The 23,443-nt window shown below is 45.1% G+C and overlaps 1 protein-coding gene across 5 annotated transcripts in view; it reads left to right on the top strand.

Moving 5' to 3' along the window:
- Positions 1–11,640: 11,640 nt before the first annotated feature.
- Positions 11,641–23,443, top strand: part of LOC127051012 (NACHT, LRR and PYD domains-containing protein 3-like) — a 76,131-nt gene continuing 64,328 nt past the window's right edge. For 4 of the 5 annotated variants that reach the window (XM_050952795.1, XM_050952798.1, XM_050952797.1 and 1 more), the window contains exons 1-3: positions 11,641–11,734; positions 15,502–15,591; positions 17,904–18,198. In XM_050952795.1, coding sequence (XP_050808752.1) covers positions 17,922–18,198 — 277 coding nt within the window. In that variant the 5' untranslated portion in view covers positions 11,641–11,734; positions 15,502–15,591; positions 17,904–17,921. Of the gene's footprint in view, positions 11,735–15,501; positions 15,592–17,903; positions 18,199–18,232; positions 18,365–23,443 lie in introns of those variants that run through there. The other variant, XM_050952799.1, reaches the window with a different exon arrangement.

Below are 23,443 nucleotides of genomic sequence, written 5' to 3'. Positions count from 1 at the left end.
TGTTTAATAAATATTGTTTACTGCATCTTTGTTTATAAATATTGTTTAATAGTAAATACTTTAGCCATTGTATGTTTTAAGTTCCATTAACCCTATTAGCTAATCATATGCTGCTCCCCTACCCCTTGTAACTATCCCCAATAAAACTTTTAATTAACTAATTTTAGTTATGTGCGTGCCTGCAGTTTGCATCGTGACCCAGACCCTCCTTGCATCCCTTACCTATACAGTCTATTGCCACGTGCAGCCTGGTATATAACAGCTCTGCATTTTTCTTTCGCCCCTAAAAGTACGTGGCAATCTACATGGCATCACGAACAGGATGCACGGAGGTTGGGCCATGACCGTGGCACACTGCAGATCGCGCAGATAATGAAACTGAACAGTTCCAACATTTGCAGTTTCACCTTCTTACTAGCCAAAATTCGACTAATCCAAAAATAGAATGGATCTGTTCTCTGGGCTCGGGCAAAACTCTAAAAGGTTATACTGTACCATTAACCCTGGCAGATATGGGATGCCTCCTTCGGTGCCACCCGAGCTTTAGGAGTCAGCCAGCCGATTGTTCCCTGCAGCCTCAGTGCACGGAGACTGTGGAAAACCTCGGTGCTGCAGATCCCTCTCAACTTTGGAGAGAATGTAGCCGCATTGTTAAAAAATCTGGAGGCACCGTTTCCAAATTAATTCCCCCACCTCGGGTAATACCTGCTGATCCGGCACATAAATTATTATGCCAAATGATAAAAGAATTAAATTTGATTAAGAAAACCAAAAAATTGCGACCCGATGAATATAAATCTGAGGATGTTTCCACCATCCTGTTTAGCATGATATGCAAGGCCCTCGATCTGTGTTCTGTCCTCCATGGAGGCACAATGTCTGCAGCTAAACAGGCAGCCCCAGGCTCTCCTAAAGGTAATAATGAGAAGAAGACAGAAAAGGTAGAGCCCATCACTCCCCCCCCCTCCACCAAAGTCCCTCTCGGAAAATTTTGCCACCCCCATATGAAGCTCCTAAAACTCCTCTGTATCCAGCTCTGCCAACAGCCCCAGAATTTGCAGAATCTGAAACCGTAGCAGAAGCTTTGCCTATTGCAAAAACTAAAACTAAAATAGATGCACAAACAGGCAACACCACGCAGGTTACTGAACTGCGAACACGTACTAAGGCCGAACTTAAAGAGTTTTTAAAGGAAACGCAACGAAAAGCCGACGAGGCACCCATAGTTTGGGTCGGGCGGCTAGCCTTAGAACACGGAGCAGAATTGGTGGACCGCGAGGAGGCTGGCACCTTAGCCAAAACGGCCAATTGGGCACGAGGCTTCCCGGGTCACCCTTTATTAAATAATCGCATTTGGCCACTTACCACCCCGGCAGCTGCCATTTTAGCAATGAAAGGCAGTTTTAAAGGATTATATATCCCTCCGGGAACTTTAGTTACTCCACACGATCTAATATGGGCAATTGCAGGAGCTTCCTGGGGTAGAGAGTTAGGTAGAGATTGTCAACGCCAGCCCTCCTGCCTGAGTGGGTGAGACTCAGGAATAGGAGCTGGATTTGCTCCATGCTTGGTCTGACCTTGGAGGTAGCAGGACAGGGGCCAGGACCTAGGAGAGGGGGAGATGTGGGATCATGAGATGGAGGAGTCTGGGAACCTTCCATTTCAGTCTCTGTGAGTTCATTAGGGAAACTCAGGAACCATCTTTAGATCCAGAGGGAAATTGTCATTCTGTTCTGATAGCTCAGTCACTGTTTGGGTCTTTACAAAGGGTTTGCAGTTTTACACGATTCCACAGCTATTAAGTCAGTATTATTTGTATCTATCTGCAACACTTGTTTATCCTGGATGTACATTGCTTTGTATCAGCTTTGCAGGAGTCCAATAAAGATCATGAATCAAGAAATATTGTTCCACTTTAAAGTTTGTGTTTCTTGCCATTGTGTGTGCTAAAGCACAAGAATCCTCCTGTTCTCCAGAACTAGGGGAGTTCTCAGAGGTGTTAGCCTGGCATTTTTTCATGGTTTCTGTTTCTTATCCATGACAACCAATACTTTCAGCACTTTATGTGGGCAAAATTTAATGTCTTTGGGTGCTCCTTGCTTTTTCATAAAGTTCTAAACTAGTTCACATACTGTGACTACATAGATGAAAATCCATTACCCTCTGAGTGGGCACTTGTGTTCTCAGGGCGGTGCAAGGATATTTTGCGCCCTAGGCGAAACTTCCACCTTGCGCCCCCCCAACCTCCCACGAGCATTGCTTATTAAAAACTTTCAAAAATGAATGCTCCATAATGTGGCATTGTTCATTAGAATTAATACACATTCGGCTTGAAAAATTATTAATTTAATTATTTAGTCTACATATTTAATGAAAATAAATTAATAACCTGACAGTGTTGACATTGTTATTGTTTTCACTTTGCACAACATAGCCTGGATCTTAAAATAAATCACATACATTATACACAATACACTGTCACAGAGTAACATGTTATAATTTAGAATTTATTTTTCCGCGCTTTCAGTTTAGCAAATTTAGAAGCAAGTTCCTCCAAGTCAATGCTGCGAGCAATGTCATGTTGTATTGACAAGGTAGATGCAACAAAGACTTGTTGGGCTAACATTGATGTTCACAAGTATGTTTTTATTAACTTGAGGTTCGAGAAGTTTCGTTCACCACTGGCCACAGAAACTGGGAGAGTCAAGAGGATGCCAAGAGCAATAACTGTGCTGGGGACACTATCTGTCAGTTTATTTGTGCATATGAAGTTCGATATATCTTGCAGTGATGCACTCTTTTGGACTCGTCGTGCAATAGCTTGCAATCCACTGCACAAGTCAAAGGCATCAATATCTTTGGGTTCACCATGTTGCAAAGCTTGCTGCAGATTCAAGCAATGTTCCATATTTTGCTTTGGTGTTGTATTTTGAAAACTGTAAACATCACATAGCAAGCCAAATACTGAACTAATTTGCTGCATCAACGTGAATCTTTCTTCAGCTGAAGTATTGCTGTGTTGATGACTGCAAAGTAAAAGTACATTCAACTCCTCCGCAAGTTCACCTGCATCTACCAATGTTTTCTCAAAGTCTGCGTCACTTCTGCGGCCTACGAGAAACTTCTTGGTTTCTCCAAGTTGATTAATGGCGTCACTTATGTTGAATTATTTCGCCTGAAGTTGTTTGCTAGTCATGTTGATCTCAAACAATATGTTATACCACACAACAAGAGAAATAAGAAACTTGAAACTAGAAATGGCTTTTGCAAGATCCTTTGCATCAACTCATGAGGTATTGCCAGATGATCCTGTTAGAGTAGTGTCATCATAGATCTCTATTAGAGCATCATGGATGTCACTAAGCTGATAGAGAAGAGGTTTCAAGGCATCAGTTTGACTTTCCCATCTTGTTTCACTCAATGGTTTAACCGTGAGATTAGATACATGGTGTGATAGAACTTCCCAGTGATGTGTAGAAACTGAGAAATACACATAAACATGTTGAACTAAATCAAAGAAGGCAGTTGCCTCCAAGCAACACTTTGCAGCATCATTAACAACCAAATTCAATGAACGTGCACTGCGAGGAACGAAAAAGGCTCATGGATTAATATCCAAAATTCTTCACTGGACACCATTTTCTTTCCCTTTCATATTGCTCCCATTATTGTACCCTTGACCATGCATGTTTTCTATAGGCAATGACATCTCTTCTAACTGGTGAAGAATAGTTTCTGTCATAATAGTTGGGGATTTCAATTATCCCCATATTGACTGGGAACATTTCACTTCAGGATGAAATGCAGAGATAAAATTTCTCAATACTTTAAATGACTGCTTCATGGAGCAGCTGGTATGGGAACCCCCAAGGGGAGAGGCAACTCTAGATTTAAGCCTGAGTGGAGCGCAGGAGCTTGTCCAAGAGGTAACTATAGCAGGACCGCTTGGAAATAGTGACCCTAATACAATAGCATTCAACATCCCTGTGGTGGGAAGAACATCTCAACAGCCCAACACTGTGGCATTTAATTTCAAAAGGGGGAACTATGCAAAAATGAGGGGGTTAGTTAAACAGAAGTTAAAAGGTACAGTGACTAAAGTGAAATCCCTGCAAGCTGCATGGGTGCTTTTTAAAGACACCATAATAGAGGCCCATCTTCAATGTATACCCCAAATTAAGAAACACAGTAAAAGAACTAAAAAAAGAGCCACCGTGGCTTAACAACCATGTAAAAGAAGTAGTGAGAGATAAAAAGGCTTCCTTTAAAAAGTGGAAGTCAAATCCCAGTGAGGCAAATAGAAAGGAGCATAAACACTGCCAAATTAAGTGCAAGAGTGTCACAAGAAAAGTCAAAGAGGAGTTTGAAGAACAGCTAGCCAAAAACTCCAGTGGGGCCCCTTGATGATCGAGATACAAAAGGAGCGCTTAAAGACAATAAAGTAATTGCGGAGAAGCTAAATGGATTCTTTGCTTCAGTCTTCATGGCTGAGGATGTTAGGGAGATTCCCAAACCTGATCTGGCTTTTGTAGGTGACAAATCTGTGGAACTGTCACAGATTGAAGTGTCCCTAGAGGAGGTTTTGGAATTAACTTATAAACTCAACATTAACAAGTCACCGGGACCAGATGGTATTCACCCAAGAGTTCTGAAAGAACTCAAATGTGAAGATGCAGAACTATTAACTAAGGTTTGTAACCTGTCCTTTAAATCGGCTTCGGCACCCAATGACTGTAAGTTAGCTAATGTAACACCAATATTTAAAAAGGGCTCTAGAGGTGATCCCGGCAATTACAGACCAGTAAGTCTAACATCAGTACTGGGCAAATTAGTTGAAACAATAGTTAAGAATAAAATTGTCAGACACATAGAAAAACATAAACTGTTGAGCAATAGTCAACATGGTTTCTGTAAAGGGAAATTGTGTCTTACTAATCTATTAGAGTTCTTTGAAAGAGTTAACAAACATGTGGACAAGGGGAATCCAGTGGACATAGTATACTTAGGTTTCCAGAAAGCCTTTGACAAGGTCCCTCACCAAAGGCTGTTATGTAAATTAAGCTGTCATGGGATAAAAAGGAAGGTCCTTTCATGGACTGAGAACTGGTTAAAAGACAGGGAACAAAGGGTAGGAATTAATGGTAAATTCTCAGAATGGAGAGCGGTAACTAGTGGTGTTCCCCAAGGGTCAGTCCTAGGACCATTCCTATTCAATTTATTCATAAATGATCTGGAGAAAAGGGTAAACAATGAGGTGGCAAAGTTTGCAGATGATACTAAACTGCTCAAGATAGTTAAGACCAAAGCAGACTGTGAAAAACTTCAAAAAGATTTCACAAAACTAAGTGATTGGGCAACAAAATGGCAAATTAAATTTAATGTGGATAAATGTAAAGTGATGCACGTAGGAAAAAATATCCCCAACTATACATACAATATGATGGAGGCTAATTTAGCTACAACGAGTCAGGAAAAAGGTCTTGGAGTCATCGTGGATAGTTCTCTGAAGATGTCCATGCAGTGTGCAGAGGCGGTCAAAAAAGCAAACAGGATGTTAGGAATCATTAAAAAGGGGATAGAGAGTAAGACTGAGAATATATTATTGCTCTTATATAAATCCATGGTATGCCCACATCTCAAATACTGTGTACAGATGTGGTCTCCTCAGTTAAAAAAAGCTATACTGGCACTAGAAAAGGTTCAGAAAAGGGCAACTAAAATGATTAGAGGTTTGGAGAGGGTCCCATATGAGGAAAGATTAAAGAGGCTAGGACTCTTCAGCTTGGAAAAGAGGAGACTAAGGGGGGATATGATAGAGGTATATAAAATCATGAGTGATATGGAGAAAGTGGATAAGGAAAAGTTATTTACTTATTCCCATAATACCAGAACTAGGGGTCACCAAATGAAATTAATAGGCAGCAGGTTTAAAACAAATAAAAGGAAGTTCTTCATGTAGCGCACAGTCAACTTGTGGAACTCCTTACCTGAGGAGGTTGTGAAGGCTAGGACTATAACAGCATTTAAAAGAGAACTGGATAAATTCATGGTGGTTAAGTCTATAAATGGCTATTAGCCAGGATGGGTAAGGAATGGTGTCCCTAGCCTCTGTTCATCAGAGGATGGAGATAGATGGCAGGAGAGAGATCACTTGATCATTGCCTGTTAGGTTCACTCCCTCTGGGGCACCTGGCATTGGCCACTGTCGGTAGAGAGATACTGGGCTAGATGGACCTTTGGTCTGACCCAGTACGGCCATTCTTATGTTCTTATACCAGCTCCAGTTGTCTTTGTAAGCGACACAAATCCCAAGAAGTGTTCCTTTATGAAGACTGATTCAGTCTCATTCTCTGTCTCTGAAGTAGGCCTATCCACAAACAGAATGATTATGGTCATTTGTTCAACATAGCCTGCATCAGGTGTACAATCTAGAATGATCCAAAAGTATTTTGCAGCATGAGCAGATGCTGGGATTTTTTCTTTTGATGGCATTGGATAGAAGCTGAATAAGCTCATTCTGTATGTCTTTCCCTAGGTAATGTAAACATTGATTAAGAAATCAGGATGACTTTTCTTTAAAATTAAGCAATGTTGGTTGTAATCAGAAACACACCCTTTTCGGTCACCTGTACTTCCTTCCTTCAGTCTTTCATATCAAAATCTACTACATTTCATTCTACCTTTATAATATTGAATTATTGTTATTAGTAAAATTTATAAAATTAGAATGGCAGATACTCCGTCATACTGAGGTATTGGGTTAGGTGGGGAAGGGAAGCAGATTGGGGTTTGGTCAGTGGGGGTTTGGGTTTGGCTGGGGAGTGCCAGGGGACCAGACCGGGTTTGGGTGTGGAGGAGGGTGGCGGACAGGGTAGGATTCAAAGAGCCGCAAGGTGAAATGGGTGCTCTCCTCTCCAGTCTCTGGCATGCAGCAGTGGGCCAAGTCACAATGCAATTGCGACAGGGCAATGGGAGTGTGTTGCCAGTCCGGTCCTGCGCCTGGGCTGGGGAGTGAATGCTGGGCTCTCGCTCTGGCAGGGGGGCATGGAGCAGGCAGGACTGTGAGGCAGAGAGTGCGGGGCTCTCATGCCAAACAGGGGCGGCTCTAGGCATTTTGCCATCCCAAGAAGGGCAGGCAGGCTGCCTTCGGCAGCATGCCTGTGGAGGGTCCGCTGGTCCCACGGCGAGCCACTGAGAGCGCTCTACCCTCCACAGGCAAGCCGCAGAAGGCAGCCTGCCTGCCGCCCTCGCAGTGATCAACAGAGCACCCCAAGCATGCGCTTGGTGTGCTGATGCCTGGAGCCACCCCTGATGCCAAAGCAGGGTCGGGAGGGTAGAAAGCTGGGGCACAGGAAGGTGGGTTAAAAAGGCTTAGCCACCTCTCCACACAAGAGAGTCCACAGAGCTGCCAGCTGTGGCCTCCCTCCCTTCTCTCCCCAGGGAGCAGAGCCTCTGCCCTGGAAAACTTGCAGCCTGCTCTCCAAGGAGCATGTCATGTGCAAGTCGGCTTGCTTGCACCACACTGATAGCACAGCTCAACCCTAGCGGGGGGTCTTACACTCCCTCTTCCCCCCCTAAGCTGCTCCACTCTCCTTCTGACTGCTGCTGTGCAATACAAGACAGAGGAGCAAGTACTGTAATAATGTACCTACCGACACAGCAATCTGCACAATGAGTGATTCACAGTCACAGGACTTCACATGGCAGGAGTCAGAGAACAATTGGGGCTTCCCTGGTTTTCTTAATGGCAGGAGACAGGAGTCTGGGAGCAATTCACTGGGAGCTGGTTCTTATCACCTCCTCCTCCCTATAGTCTGCGGTCGAACCAAAGGACTTCCCTAATCGCTGGCTTTGTAAATGGCAGGAGAGCAATTAGTTGGGAGCGTAGTTCTCATGTATGTCCTCCCTACAGTCTGTGAGCTGCATCCTGCGTCTATTTTTAGGCACCGGCTTTTCAGCGCCCCCCCAGATCTCAGCACCCTAGGCAGCTGCCTAACTTGCCTAGTGCTTCCACCGGCCCTGTGTGTTCTCGTACAATACAGTCTTACACAATGTTTTGGAAATTCTTGAAAATGATGCAGAGGGGTGAGATGCTTTAAGGACAGGCCCAGGACTATTGGAGAAGTTTTGGGGCATAAAACATGAGCCCCACCAGGCATGCGGAGGTGGATTTTGTTAGGCCATGTCTGCCGCCAGGTACTTGAAGTAATTAGTAATAAGAATACAGAGAAGGTGCCACACGTACACACACTATTTCCAAATGCTTCTCATTACTATTGGGCATGTGAAGTGCATTAGATCTGATGTTAAAAAAGTTTCCACTCTCTGAGGAAACACGCATTTGTTCCCTTCCATACTGAGGGCAACTTAGCTCAGGAACCAAACATTGGATTTTTCAGTGTGTGAGTTTATAGTGATTAGAGCAGGCTATGAAGTAGTTTATCCTGCTAACCTGGGTTGGTTTATATGGTAATTCCTCTCTTATATGACTAGGATGGAGCCAAAAGGTGGTTGTGACACAAGGTCCAAATTCTGCCCTCAGTTACAGCTGTGCAGCTCCACTGACCCGTCAAAGTTACATGTGGACAAGACCCAGGATCTTCCTGCCAGTGCAGGGTTGTTCCTGCAGAAGCCAAAGGGGCTGCACAGGGGTAACTCAAGGTGGAATTTGACCCTAACACACTCTGGGTGATTCTCCCCTGCATGGCTCCATGTCCAGACAGCTGTGTCTGAGCAAAGCTGGTGAGAAGAGCATATTAAACCTTACTAGGGAATTTCACCTGCTCTTTAGGCCTAACACTGCTGCCATTGGGGTCAACTGCAACACTCCCATTGAGTTCTGTGAAGCCGAAATGGGCTTTCTGGGCCTGATCCAAAGCCCACTGAAACAGGTACCTCTAAAGAAACCTTCAGACCATACCCACTATATCCCCCAACCAAGGGGCTGCTCTGCCTGGTTCACCCCAAAACCCCAGCACCTACATCCCCACTTTCCCTGAGCTCAGAGCTTTCCACTGGTGTGGGCTGGACTTTGCCAGTGAGGGCCCCAGAATCTCCCACCCCCTCAGCTGAGGTGACTGCCAGGGGACTCCCAACCCCCTCTGCGTGGTGTGTGTCTCTGACCCTTCAGTCCACCCATCTACCCTCCCATGTGGCTCTGACCCACTGGTCTCATGTGTTTTTGACACCTCATGTGCCTCTGCTGCCCCCTCCCCTCTCCATGTGTCTGCACAGCCAGTGTTGTGGGAGGTATGGAGCAGGATGAGGTCAGGGAGCAATACTGGATTTGCAGGAGGAGCACAGCACCTGCTACCACCTTCAAGGTGTGTTACACACCCCTGTGTGCGCCAGTGCCTCTCTGTGGGATAGTGCCATAGCCTCACCTCTCCTGCCTTCCTGCCCCCAGTGGGGTGATGTGGAGGGAACAATCTCTGCACTGCCCTGAGCACAGGGACTGCAATTGTGCCTGGCCTTACACAGGCTGTGCTCGTTGGAGGGGAAGCACCTGGTGCCCTTTCCTGTCTGTGCACCCATGTGAAAGCATTTGAGTTAGTCTACAGTAGGGCAGTCTGACAGGAACGTATCTCCTGTCTCTCCCAATGTCCATAGAGGGGCAGAACCAATGGCCTGTTGAAAAATGGAGGTGATTAAGGGTGATGTATATGGGGCATGGGATGTTTTGCTGGGAATGTACACAATACTAGGGGGCACAGTTACTCCAGCACATGAGCAAGTTGCACACATCCACATGCTGCCATTGGAACTATGGTGCATGAATGCATCAGTGGAACTCATTGCTGTAAATAATCAAACTGGAACATATAACCTAATTCCATACTGAGTAGTCAAGCTGGCTTGGACAAAGCCCCATTTTGCTGTGAATATCCAGTAGACTCATAATATGGACAAAAATACATGAATACTGCAGGGGCAGCTCGCTGCAACTGCCAACAACGGGACACATTTAACATATATTCTCCAGAATGGCATTAAGAAGAAGCAGTGTATTTGGTGGTGACCTGGATATTGGACTATATTACAATGATCAGGGCTCTCCATGTTACTGTGAATCATTATGGCTGTTGGCCTATTATTGAATATACTAATCCTGCAATGTACACTGCGGTGGTTAAAGGGGGCACATACTCAGAAAGCACAACCACTAATTGTAACATATAAGTATTATATCAAGGCCTCCACTGAAGTGTAACAGATAACATGGACCCAACCTTTTCGGGCCCATCACTACAGAAGTCAGACTCACAAACTGGAATATAGGTGCAGTATGTGCATACAAGGGAAGGTGCAGGTCACTATACTGCACAGGGGGCAGTGGGGCAAATGGAGCACTGACCCATTCCATTTTGATACATGGCCCTATCAGAAAATGTGCCGCCATATGTCCCATGCTTCTCCCGGGATACCTGGGCAGGTGGAACACAGAAGAAAAACAAAAGGGGATGGAATGTTGGTATATAGGCCTCTTTGTTAGCCTGAGAGAGAATTTTGGGTTTGACCTTTTGATACTCTTATATCTTATACTAATGTGTGTGAACAAAGATACTGTGTGTTACATCTGCTCATAGGCAGATGGGGTGAAAAGAGATAAGAGATGGAGTTAAAAGTGCTACAGGGTATGGTGGGAGTTTAAAAGATGAGCATACACTGGAAGGCTGCCTGGCTTCTCTCTCAAGCCGAAGTCAAGCAACCAGTTAGGAGGGGCAAGCATAAGAATCACAGGGTTGGAAGGGACCTAAGAGGTCATCTAGTCCAACCCCTGCTCAGGGCAGGACTAATCCCCAGACTGATTTTGCCCCAAATTCCTAAATGGCCCCTTCAAGGACTGAACTCACAACCCTGGGTTTAAGCAAGCCAATGCTCAAACCACTGAGCTATCCCTCCCCCACTAAAAGCCAAAGAAAAGCCTGGCTTTGGCCAGAACATGACCTCACTCCTTAACCCTCCCATGAGATACAGAAAAGGTGGGATGAAGACCCCAGACTCCTGATCCTCTGAAAGAGAACATGACCATAAGTTGTAAGGGGTGCGATTAGGGGCATGTACTTCAGTTATATTTGGGTCTGCTAAGAAAGAGGAGGTGGGAATGGGGACACAGGCACAGGCCCTGCAACATCAGAGCTGGAGTGATTAGATGTCCCGATTTTATAGGGACAGTCCTGAATTTTGGGTCTTTTTCTTATATAGGCTCCTATTACCCCCCACCCACTGTCCTGATTTTTCATACTTACTGTCTGGTCATCCTAGTCAGAGCTGGGGAGTGGGGACATGGGTAAACTGTGGCATCAGAGCTGATAACCGAACACTGGGAAACCGACTGCTGGTGTGTAGAGCTATTGCTTGCTAAGGAACTAATCCCAGTAAACATTGTGTTGCCTGCTCTTCGGACTTCAGGTCTTCCGTTTTCACTTTTAAAAACAAGACCAATGAGAACAGAAGGCTCTGTGCACACTGGGGGTGGTAGGTCATTCTGTTATTCTGGACACCAGGTGGCACTGCATAATTCAAACCTTAGCTTCAATTTAAGAGTGTTTTTTTCCCCCACAGGTGACAGGGCTAGTTCTAACAGTGACTGCTTTTGAAGAGACAGGTAACGCAGGGGCCACATGCAAAAGTGAAACTATGCTGTGATCATTGCAGAGAACCGGTGTCCTCTATTTCTGGATGGGAAAAAATCTCAAATTCTGTCTAAACAAGCTCTCTCCAATGCCTCAAGGTGAGTCCACAGTGCATGAGATTTTTTAATTGATATTTTTATTGAGCTAAGATCATATTACAGTCTGTTGAGTTCTATGGAGAAAGCCAGAATCTTCAGTGCAGATAGACAAAGGAATATATGGGTGTGGCAAGCTCTCTGCTCCCTCCTGTAAATGGAGGGCGTATGTTTGCAAGTTTATATATTTGTATAGTTTGTTTATATATTTGTATTAAAGCCAGAATGGAGAATAACATATTCCATTTGCTCTGCTTTCAAAATGTCTTGAAAGATCCCTGGAGCTGTGTTAGAAGAAGAAAGTAACTCGAATGGGGCAGTGGGGGTAGGAGCTATAACAATATGAAGGGTGAAATATTCCTCTCTGCTTCCCCAAATGAAGGGATGACTGTGGGGCACCCCTAGGATTTATGGGGCTCTATGCAGTATTAGTAACGTGGTGCTTTTCTGCCCAACTTGCTCTTAGCAACACAAACATAAGCTTAAAGTATTGGAAAACTTGCCACATGCACTTTATTAAAAACAGTTTAATTGTGCCGCCTTCACCCCAACCCCTGCATTTCCCTTCTACCTGCACCCCAACCCCAGCCCTGTGCTGCCAGTGTGCCCCGCCATACCACCCCCTGCTCTGTACCCACACCCCCTTATGCCCAGCAACCCTCATGCCCAGTGGCCCCTCACCCAGAGATTTCCACCACAGATCCCAGTGCCCAGCGATCTCCCACCCACAGACCCTCCACACTGCCTAGCACCGCTCTCAGAGCCCCCCTCAACTGCCCAGCACCCCATATTCCTGAGGAAATTCAGCACCAAAAAATTAAATTCTGTGCACAGTATTTTAAAATTCTGCAAATTTTGTCAATAAATAAACGTGGAGACTGCAGCATGGCAGTGGGGAGCACAGGCCACTGGCTGCATGGAGGTGGGAGATCACCCTGCAGTCTTGCCCCCCCCCCCCCGGCCTAGGATAGGGACTTGGCAGTGAGATACCTCTATGTGCATGTCAGAAGGCCACAGGAAAGTGTTTTACATAATGGCTGCAATGTCAGCCATGACTTGAAATTCATTTGAATGACAAAAAAGGAAATAGCTGATACCAATGGCTGAGTCCAGGCTTGTCTGCTACCACTCTGGGCCATCATCTCCCAAATGGCCATTCATTCTCCCTAAAACAAAGCATTTCCCTCTGATCCTGAAAAGTAAAGAGGTGCTTGGGATGTGCAGTTTAATAAGAAAAGGAATTGTATTCAGGTACCAGTCTTTTTTTCTGCCCTGTTTTATACATCTGGTTGCTACACAGCTCAGTGTCTTTTTTAAAAGGTCTTTCCCACGGGTGAGGAAGAGGGTGCTGCATTCTTGAAGGGACCTTTAAAATCCCACTCAACTCTGCACTGTTTAGAACTCTCCCTCGTTCAAAATGCTACCAGTTTCAGAGACAGCCCTGGAGATACTTGGATCCACAAGAAAAACAATCATGTCTCTTTTCCCTAAATAAATGTTTTCAGCTACTCCAGCCTTGTCAAGTGCAAGTCCCTCTTCCTCCCCAGCAACGAAGTCACTCCCTCCCTTGCATTCTGCAGCCCTGATTGCTGCTCTTCTGCACCAGGTACATCTCCCTCCTCCAATTGTTTTAGTGTCAGTTTCCTCCTGTTGACTCTGGAATATTGTGAATGGGCAGAAAGTTATTTTCCTTTAACTTTCCCTCCTCCGCAGCCTGGTGTGTGTGTGCCTCTCCCTCCTCCCAGCCCACTGCTGCCGATCCCTGCTGGGGAGGGGAGGGGAGGAGAGGAAAGGTGGTGGTCCAAAGGGGATCTTCAGTGTCTGGGCTTAAACTTCAGAGAAGAGGGAGGCGGAGTGAAAAGGAGAGGAGGGGAGAGATTGCAGGGAGTTGCTGGCGGGACAGGGCAGAAGAGGAAAGAGGTGCAGCTACAGTGTGGGGCTGCTCAGAACAGCTGCTCTGCCCTGGGGCCACCAGCCTGCTCCCCAGAAGGCTCCAGAGCCTTTGTTGCTGCTCACTGAGCCAGACAAAGACTTGCCCCTCTTTTCCCTTCCCAGCCCGGCTCTCCCCAGCAATCCCCAGCCAGGTTCCTCCTTGCCCCCCTCCCCCCACAAATCCCATGCCCAGCTCCCCCACCCCAAGATCAGCTCCCCTCATCTCTTTCTAGACTCCAGGTATCCCCCCAGCCTTGCCTGGCCTCCCCCTGCCTGGCCCAGCTTCCCCTGCTCACTCACATACAAACTTTGGTTCCTGAGTGATGAGGGAAATAACTCAGCTCTCTGATATTCTCCAAACCTACCAGGCAGCTTGTAATGCCTCCCTTTTGGAGAAATGTTTTCAGGGACTGGGGGCGGCAATGGAATATACAGATACATTTTGCTGTAATGAGGCCTGCAGGATTGGCTCCCTAGTTAGTTCGTTTAGCTTTGTGTTTTGTAGATGAAGTAGTTTATGTTAGAGTGGCCTGATTTGCAAGATTATCTCTACAGCTTTCTCTTTGCATGTGTGATAGAGCTGTCAGCTCCACATAGGGTGACCAGATAGCAAGTGTGAAAAATCGGGATTGGGGTGGGGGACAGGGGTAGCTCCAGGCCCCAGCACGCCAAGCGCGTGCTTGGGGCGGCAAGCTGCGGGGGGCGCTCTGCCGGTCGCTGAGAGGGCGGCAGGCAGGCATCCTTCGGCAGCATGCCTGCTGAAGGTCCGCTGGTCCCTTGGCTCCGGTGGATCTCCTGCAGGCGTGTCTGTGGAGGGTCCATAGGAGCCGTGGGACCGGCGACCGGCAGAGCGTCCCCCGTGGCATGCCGCCATGCTTGGGGCGGCGAAATGTCTAGAGCCGCCCCTGGTGGGGGGTAATAGACGCCTATATAAGAAAGAGCCCTGAATAGTGGGACTGTCCCAATAAAATCAGGCCATCTGGTCACCCTAGCTCCACATTCCACTGTGTTAAATTGGTAGTGTTTGTAAACTGGCCCCTATAATGCTTACAATATGGCCACTGTAATCTCACAAAATAAACCTTGTCAGATTTTGCTTCAGTCTAGTGAAGGGAAGAAAGCAAAAATATTTCCTACAATTTAAGCTTCCTCATCAAGAAATGTTATCTAAAGGAAAAGCAGAATGTGTATCCTTTATTTTTACTAGAAGGAGAAAATTCTTAAAGCTCCCTCAGAAGGTCTTTCCTTCATTTTCTTTGTTATTGCAACAAGCACTATATCAAATGTCAAATTATTCTACTCTTAAACTTCTTTTATTTTGTACAGTTAAACTGCAGTTTCTCCTAGGGAATATTTTGATGACATTTGTATAATAAGTAGGAAAAATAAAAACAAACCATACACATGCAGACATTGCTACAAATCTAAGATTTTGGAAGAAACTAAAATTTGTGGCTATTTATATTGCCCCACAAGTGGGGACACCAGTTAACTGTGAACAAATGAGCTCCATTCCATTTTCAACATTTTTCTGTGTTCATCAAACCCTAAAACTTCTTCTCTTTGAAGACTTTGCCACAGTATATAATACATCTCTACCTCGATATAACTCTGTCCTTGGGAGCAAAAAAATCTTACCACGTTATAGGTGAACCCATGGTATATTGAACTTGCTTTGATCCACTGGATTGGGCAGCCCCGCTCCCCCCAGAGCGCTGCTTTACCGCGTTATATCCAAATTCATGTTATATCGAGTGGTGTTATATCGAGGTAGTGGTGTAGTTCTCACATTCAGAGTTTTACTGGGGCTCAATCTGTATTTTTTTTCTACATTTCAGCCCATTACTCCTGTTTTTATTCTGCTGGACCATCCTAAACAAACCTTCTCCTTTGGAGTATGACTTTCTGTTACTGTCATAAATATAAAGGTAAGGGTAACAATCTTTATGTATGCAGTAACATAAATCCCTCCTGGCCAGAGGTACAGAATCACTTACCTGTAAGAGGTTAATCAGTTCAATTAACCTAGCTGGCACCTGACCAGAATGACCAATGGGGAAAGAAGATACTTTCAAATCTGGGGGGTGGAGGGAAGGTTTTGTTTGTGCTCTCTTTGTTGATTCCCTCCTGGGACAAGGAGAGAGACCAAGAAGGTAACCCAGCTCCTAAAAAGATCATGAACTGATACATCTAAAAATTACAGAAATTGTAAGTAATAGCAAGGAAATGCATTAGATTATCTTTTGTTTTAGCTTGTGAATTTTCCCTATGATAAGAGGGAGGTTTATTCCTGTTTTTGTAACTTTGAAGTTGAGCCTAGAGGGGAATCCTCTGTGTTTTAAATCTTTTTATTTACCCTGTAAAGTTGTCTTCCATCCTAATTTTGCAGGTTTGATTCTTTTACTTTTATTTTTTTATACATAAAATTCTTCTTTTAAGACCCTGATTGATTGATTACCAGGGGTGCTCCAGCCGCAGTGTCCAGGTGATCTACATGCCTCGCCAGGGTGAGCACCTCAGGAGTTAGGATGCCTGTGGCTAATTTTCCAACTTGCAGGTGTATACAAGGCCTTATATAGATCCTTGCTGCTAGTTAAAAGGGCAGTCTTCCTATGCTGCTGATACTGTAGAAGAACTTGCTGTCATTGCTGCCTATGCAGAAACCTTTTGTATTTTCTTTGATCAAGAATATCTGCACTTTTGTCAGAGGATATTTGTCCTCCAGACCCATCTGAACAAGGCAACTGGAGTTCAGAAGACTTGCATCTTATGCCCACCAACAATCTCTGGGCATCGAAAGGCTGACTGCAGGTTTCTTGCACATGTTCTGAGACACTCATTTGGTGCCTTATCCATGGCTGGACTGAATCTCTGGGGAATGGAGTGCTCTCCCTTTCAGGGAGGAGGCAGTGCTTGCGCTGGCGCCCAAGAAGTGGGATCTCTGTGATCTGAGGAATTGTCACCTGGCATCACTCCTCTATATGGACTAAAGGTTGTAATGAAGGCCATCTTGCTGCAACTGCAGTCCGTGCTGGTGGTAGTGATCCACCCTGACCAGACTTGTGCCCCCAGACCAGACTGTATTAAGCAATCGGTTTCTGGGCAGGGACTTGGTCTGTCATGCACTTCCTTGACTCTCAACTTGGAAAAAAGCATTGGACATGGTGGATCACTAGCATATCCCGGCAGCTCTGTTTGGGTTCAGCTCTGGGCCTGCTCTGCGTGGTCCTTCTGGATGCTGTGCATCTCTGTGCAGTGCTCAAGCTCAATTGGGCCCTGACTGAACCCATCACCTTCAGACAAGGTGTGTGTATAAGGGAGGCCTTCTGTCCAGCCACCTCTATCTACTCTGTAGACATTGAGCTCTCCTCCGATGGTGTTGATGCTCAGAGACAGCTGTGGGCAGAGCTTTGCCTGTGGCTGGTGTTTCAGAGAATACCACCAGGTATCTTGTTTCTGGTCTGATCTTGGGTCACAGGGTTGCCAAGCACTGAACGTCTCTCAGGACACTCAGGCATCAGACAGCACTGTCCCACCTGCCCTGCCTTTTGACAGAGCTGTGGACAGAGGCTGCACTTGTGCATTTTGTCTTCTAGAGAACAGTCTGGCCTGGCTAGGTCCTGGGTAGGAAGGAGCAGAGAGACATGGGAGCAGCATAAGGTGGGAGACCCCCACCAACTTCTGCAACAGCAGCTTACACCCCACCCCCCTGACCAACTCACCATCAGCCACCCTTGAACAATCATCAGCACCACTCCCTCCCTTCAGGAGCTGCCATCCTCACCCTAGCACCAGACATCTCAGCACCAACCCAACAGCCAGAAAACAACTCCAGGCACCCAACAAATGCCCATTCCAAGTAACACCAACACTCATCCACCCCACACTTCCAGCTACCCCATGGTGCCCCAGCACCCACTCAGTGACTCAGAGAGCCACCAGCTTCTACCAGACACAACTGCCAAATTTTGTACAGTGCTGTCATACCGCTGCCACTGCTTGGCCAGGATGTGATCCCCACAAGCTGAAGCTTGTTATATGCTAACTTATAAGTGTACAAATTATCTCAGTAAGTAACTTGGATAAAATATGACACATGGAATTGCACAAAATGTGGTAGCTGTGGGTACGTGGAAAGGTGGTTTTTCACAGTCACTGGGTGCACTTAATAGATGGGATCACAACTTTATGATGTCCACAATTTAGCCTTAATCCTCTACTTTGCTTGTTTCCATTTCAGATAGTTAATATCCTCGTGATGAGCAGAAAGACACCGACTGACGTCCTCCTGCAGGGACTGGAGGATCTTGCAGAGCAAGACTTTAAAAAATTTATACACAAATTATCAGAGTTTGCCTTTGATGACAAACCTTCAATCCCCTGGTGTAAACTGGAGAAGGTTGACAGGATAGATGCTGTGAGACTCCTGAAAGAACGTTATGACCAGGAGAACGCTGTGGACATAGCTATCAAAATCTTCACTAACCTAAATCTCAACAACTCTGCCATGAAACTCAAACAGGAAAAAGAGACAGGTAAAGAAATACAAAGTGACTCTAACTCCTGAGAGTCATTTCTCCCTGATATCCTCCACAGCCCCAGTAGCAGGGGCAGCTGCAGGAGCAGTAGCAGACTAATGACACCTAAGAGATTCCACAACCTGGCGGGAATCAGAGTGAATCAAGGGAAACTGCAGAGCAGGTGAGGCCTGACCTTCCAGATTGCACATGCATTTTTAGGAACATAGGGGCTACCAATCTACCACTGGTCCCTCAAGTCCAGTATTCTGTCTCTGACAGTGGCCCTTGCCAGATACTTCAGAGGAAGGTGCTAGAAACCCTACAGTAGGCAGTTATGGGACAACCTGCCCATAGAGTGAGTTCTCTTGTGACCCCAGTAGTAAAGCAGGTGTGGGGGGAGTTGGGGGAGGGATCAGGTTTATATCCTTTCCAGAACTCTTGTTCGTTTTTTAAATGTTTAGTATTGTAACTAGATAGGTCTGTTATCCCTATAAATAATAATTCTTTGTTTAATTCTGCTAAACTTTCAGCCTCAATACACTGTGGCAATAAGTCCCACAGGCTAATTAAGCATTGTGTGGAGAAAGTATTTTTATCAGTTTTTAATTTGCTGTCTTTCAAGTTCACTAAATGTTCCCTTGATATCATATCAGACTGTTAACTTCTATTCCCCCGTCTTCTATCTTCTCTATACTAGACATTGTTTTGTCATGACTGTTCTCATTTGTCTTCTCTCAAAGGTAAAGGATTCTAGTCTGTTTGGTCTCTTCATTTGAGTTTTTCCATGCCCCAATTCTTTCTTGCTGTTTTTTCTGAACTCACTTTCATTCTGCTATGTACTTTTGGTGCTGGGATGAACAGTATTCCTGGTTAGGGCCCACCATTGATTTATGTAATGCCATATATTTTGTTCACTCTATTTCTTATGTAAACTAACATTTTGTCTGATTTTTGTACCACTGCTACACATTAAGCAGAAGTTGTCACAGAGCAATCAGCAGTTGCCATTGAGCTGTCCATAGTGAAGCCCAGGTCTTTTTCCTGAGTTGAAGTGGCAATTTGGATTTTCCAGGGCTTTGTGAAACAACTTGCAGATGGGTCTTTGCCTTCCCTCCAGCACTTTGACTTCATATGCTACAGGGGAGGTTTTGCCTGTGGTGAGATGTCATAAACAAATAGTTAAGGGTTAATAGAACAGGAGTACTTCATGTCCCTTTTGCCTGTAAAGGGTTAACAAGTTCAGTGAGCCTGGCTGTCACCTGACCAGAGGACCAATCAGGGGACAGGATACTTTCAAATCTTGAGGGAGGGAAGTTTTTGTGTGTGCTGTTAGTGTTTGGTGGTTGTTCTCTCTGGGTTCTGAGAGTGACCAGACATGCAACCAGGTTTCTCTCCAATCTCTCCGATACAGTCTCTTATATGTCCAGAATAGTGAGTACGAGGTAGATAAGGCGAGTTAGGCTTATGTTTGTTTTCTTTATTTGCAAATGTGTATTTGGCTGGAAGGAGTTCAAATTTGTATTTTGCTGAAAGGATTTTAATTTGTACTTGTATACTTAGGCTGGGAGGGTATTCCCAGTGTCTATAGCTGAAAGACCCTGTAACATAATTCATCTTAAATTTACAAAGATAATTTTTACTGTTTTTTCTTTCTTTAATTAAAAGCTTTTCTTATTTAAGAGCCTGATTGTGTTTTTATTCTGGTGAGACCCCAGGGGACTGGGTCTGGATCCACCAGAGAATTGGTGGGGAGAAAGGTTAATTTCTCTCTGTGTTAGGATTACTTTCTCTCTCAGGGAGAGTCTGGGAGGGGGAGAGAGAAGGAGGGGGGAAGGTGGATTTTCCTGTCTGTTTTAAGATTCAAGGAGTTTGAATCACAGTGATCTTCCAGGGTAACCCAGGGAGTGGAAGCCTGGGAGAGGCAACGGTGAGGGAAAGGGTTTACTTTCCTTGTGTTAAGATCCAGAGGGTCTGGGTCTTGGGGGTCCCCGGGCAAGGTTTTAGGGGGGACCAGAGTGTACCAGGCACTGGAATTCCTGGTTGGTGGCAGCGCTACAAATACTAAGCTGGTAATTGAGCTGAGAGGAATTCATGCTGGTACCCCATCTTTTGGATGCTAAGGTTCAGAGTGGGGATTATACCATGACATGAGGTAACACCCTTTCCAACTAGGTTGGAACTTTTTGACCCTTTTCTTCTTTTTGGTATAGTCAAAATAAAATACTCTGTCCCAGTATGACATTCCCTCGGAAAAGTTTCTAGCATAGCAAGGCTTTCGCTCCTTGGCATTCTTTTCTGGCTTCTGTCAAGCAAATGAAAATATGGTTTGCAAGAGATGCTTTAATTCTACTAAGCATTGTTGGATGACAAATTGTAATGCTTGTGTCTAGAGTCTGGGATAGCAGATTCATGGAGAGGACTCTAGTCATACCTGTCAGAAGCTTGAAAGGGGTGACATTAATGGATTGTTTGGAATTGATCCCATGGCCAATTAATACTAGTGGCAGTTTCAAGTCCCAGCCAGTGGTGGGCATTTTCTGAGACCAATATCTTAGTGATAAATGTCCTTGTCCAGTTCGTGTACTTGACCTGTCTGGAGGATTGAGGGTGATGTAGAATACGGAACTTCTGTTTTAGTCCTAATGTCTTGCACAGCATATGTATCATCTCTGAGATCAAGTGAGATCCTCTGTCTTTCTGCCAAGGGGCAGACGGCATCTACTGAAAACATGATGTAGTGGTAGTGTGTCTGTTGTATGAGCTGTATCACTGGCAGGTAAACCTTCCACGCATTCTGTGAACAGACAGGTTATTGTAATTTCATTGGGAGAAATGGGTCTCTGGGCCTTTTGTCAGTTTCTCAGATGTGATAGGATGGGTCACAGGGTCCTCTATGTATTGATAAAGCTTGGACCCCATTAGGTCCTTCTAGATGTGCCTCTGCAAAATTTTCATAGGCAAAGACCAGGGTGCTTTGAGAGAATCCTGTCTTTCAGGAGTGACTACCATGGTTTCTGATTCCCAGTTCTTATCTTGCTCTTGGGTAATTATCATTACTGTAGCTATAGGAAGAGCTTGGAAATCCAGGGAGTGCAAGTTAGGGCTCTCACCCAGGCTAGCTGATCAGCCATGTCTTTCCCTGTTTGTCAGGCCCTTTCTTCTTCCAATAGACTCTCAGGTCATTATCCTGAACTGACTGATCCACTGTGGAGATTAGTTTGGTGCAAGTATGACAGGGGAGGGATAGCTCAGTGGTTTGAGCAGTGGCTTGCTAAACACAGGGTTGTGAGTTCAATTGTTGAGGGGGCCATTTAGGGATCTGGGGCAAAAATCAGTCTGGGGATTGATCCTGCTTTGAGCAGGGGTTTGGACTAGATGACCTCCTGAAGTCCCTTCCAACCCTGATACTCTGTGATCTTTTGGTTTTTGTATTTTCTCTCTCTCCATCAGGGGTTGATCTACACAGGGCCCTGGGATGGGACACAATAGAGAGGGAGGGTCTGGGTCCCACCCTTTTAGCTGGTCTTTCAGTCTGGAAGGCCAGAGATCTAGCCACTAGGCCACCTGGCCACAGAAGATCCTTTTGTAGAGGGTGAAACCAGTGGTCAATCCATCACAGCCAAAATGAATCAGACTCTGTATCACAATTGTTATTACTTGGCAGGTATTCAGCCCCGTGAAAATATTGGTGAATACTCAACTAGACCTAAGACAATTTCCATAACATGCTTTCTTACTGTATTCATAAGAGAGTTTACAAGGCTGCTATCTGAAGACCTGTACATGCCTGAGGCAGATTTTTTCCTTCAACTGGAATCTGATTTGGAAGAGTAAGGTTGTAGTCATTACTATTAATCTTAATCTGAGACTGAGAGCTGCTATATGCAATGTAGTGGTAGCCTCATCCAGAGCTGCTGTACATTGTGGCAGTTCTGCAATCTTTGTTCACCTGGAACTCCATAGCCCTTTCCTGGGGTTGTACTGCCTGCTGAATGCACACAGGTGGGAATGGGTAGAGACACCCTGAAGAAGAAAGAGAAGTTAATCGTCAGTAACTGAGGTTCTGCATGAGAGTTCCCTCTACAAATTCACATTCCTCACTCACCTCACTTTTTAAGAGTCTTAGGTTAAGTATTCCTGAATTAGTGGAAGAGCGATGGGAGGACAATCCCACTTTATGCTCTGGGAACCCTGCCTGAGGGGAGGGAGAGAGAGGAGCGGTCCCAATGAACAATGCTCTTTAGAGGATTTTGGAAGCTCACAGCGCAGTTCCTTTGTGGGAATCAAGTTAGAATATGCAGGGGCAACACTCTTGAACAACCCCCAGTTACTGTTCAATAACTTCTCTTTAAGCACCTGAAAATGTGCAGCGGCAGTCAAAAAAGCGAACAGAATGTTGAGAATCATCAAGAAAGGGATAGATAATAAGACAGCAAATATCGTGTTGCCTCTATATAAATTCATGGTATGCCCACATCTTGAATACTGCATGCAGATGTGGTTGCCCCATCTCAAAAAAGATATATTGTATTTAGAAAAGGTTCAGAAAAGGGCAGCGAAAATAGTTAGGGGTATAGAACAGCTGCCATATGAGAACAGATTAATAAGACTGAGACTTTTCAGGTTGGAAAAGAGACGACTAAGGGGGGATATGATAGAGGTCTATAAAATTATGAGTGGCCTAGAGAAATTAAATAAGGAAGTGTTATTTACTCCTTCTCATAATGCAAGAACAAGGGGCCACCAAATGAAATTAATAGGTAGCAGATTTAAAACAAACATAAGAAAGTATTTTTAGATGCAACACATTGTCAACCTCTGGAACTCCTTGCCAGAGGGTGTTGTGAAGGCCAATACTATAACGGGGTTCAAAAGAGAGCTAGATAGATTCATGGAAGATAGGTTCGTCAATGGTTGTTAGCCAGGATGGGCAGGAATGGAGTCCCTAGCCTCTGTTTGCCAGAAGCTGGGCATGGATCACTTGATGATAACCTGTCTGTTCATTTCCTTTGGAGCACCTGGCATTGGCTACTGTCGGAGGACAGGATACTGGGCTTGATGGACCTTTGATCTGACACAGTATGGCCATTTTTATGTTCTTATGTTCTTAAAACAAGGGCTAAGGATGAAAATTCTATCCCATCCAGAAATAACAGTATCGTGTTAGCCCCACAACATTCCAGGATGATGTGTTGTTAGGAGCACATTAATGGGCCTGATTCTAAACTGCTTTATACTTTGTGTAGCCATTAATCTCTGT

The sequence above is a fragment of the Gopherus flavomarginatus genome, chromosome 5, assembly GCF_025201925.1.
Source record: "Gopherus flavomarginatus isolate rGopFla2 chromosome 5, rGopFla2.mat.asm, whole genome shotgun sequence".
NCBI lineage: Eukaryota > Metazoa > Chordata > Testudines > Testudinidae > Gopherus > Gopherus flavomarginatus.
Note: the sequence above shows the minus strand (reverse complement) of the source record. Positions and strands in the feature narration are given on the sequence as shown.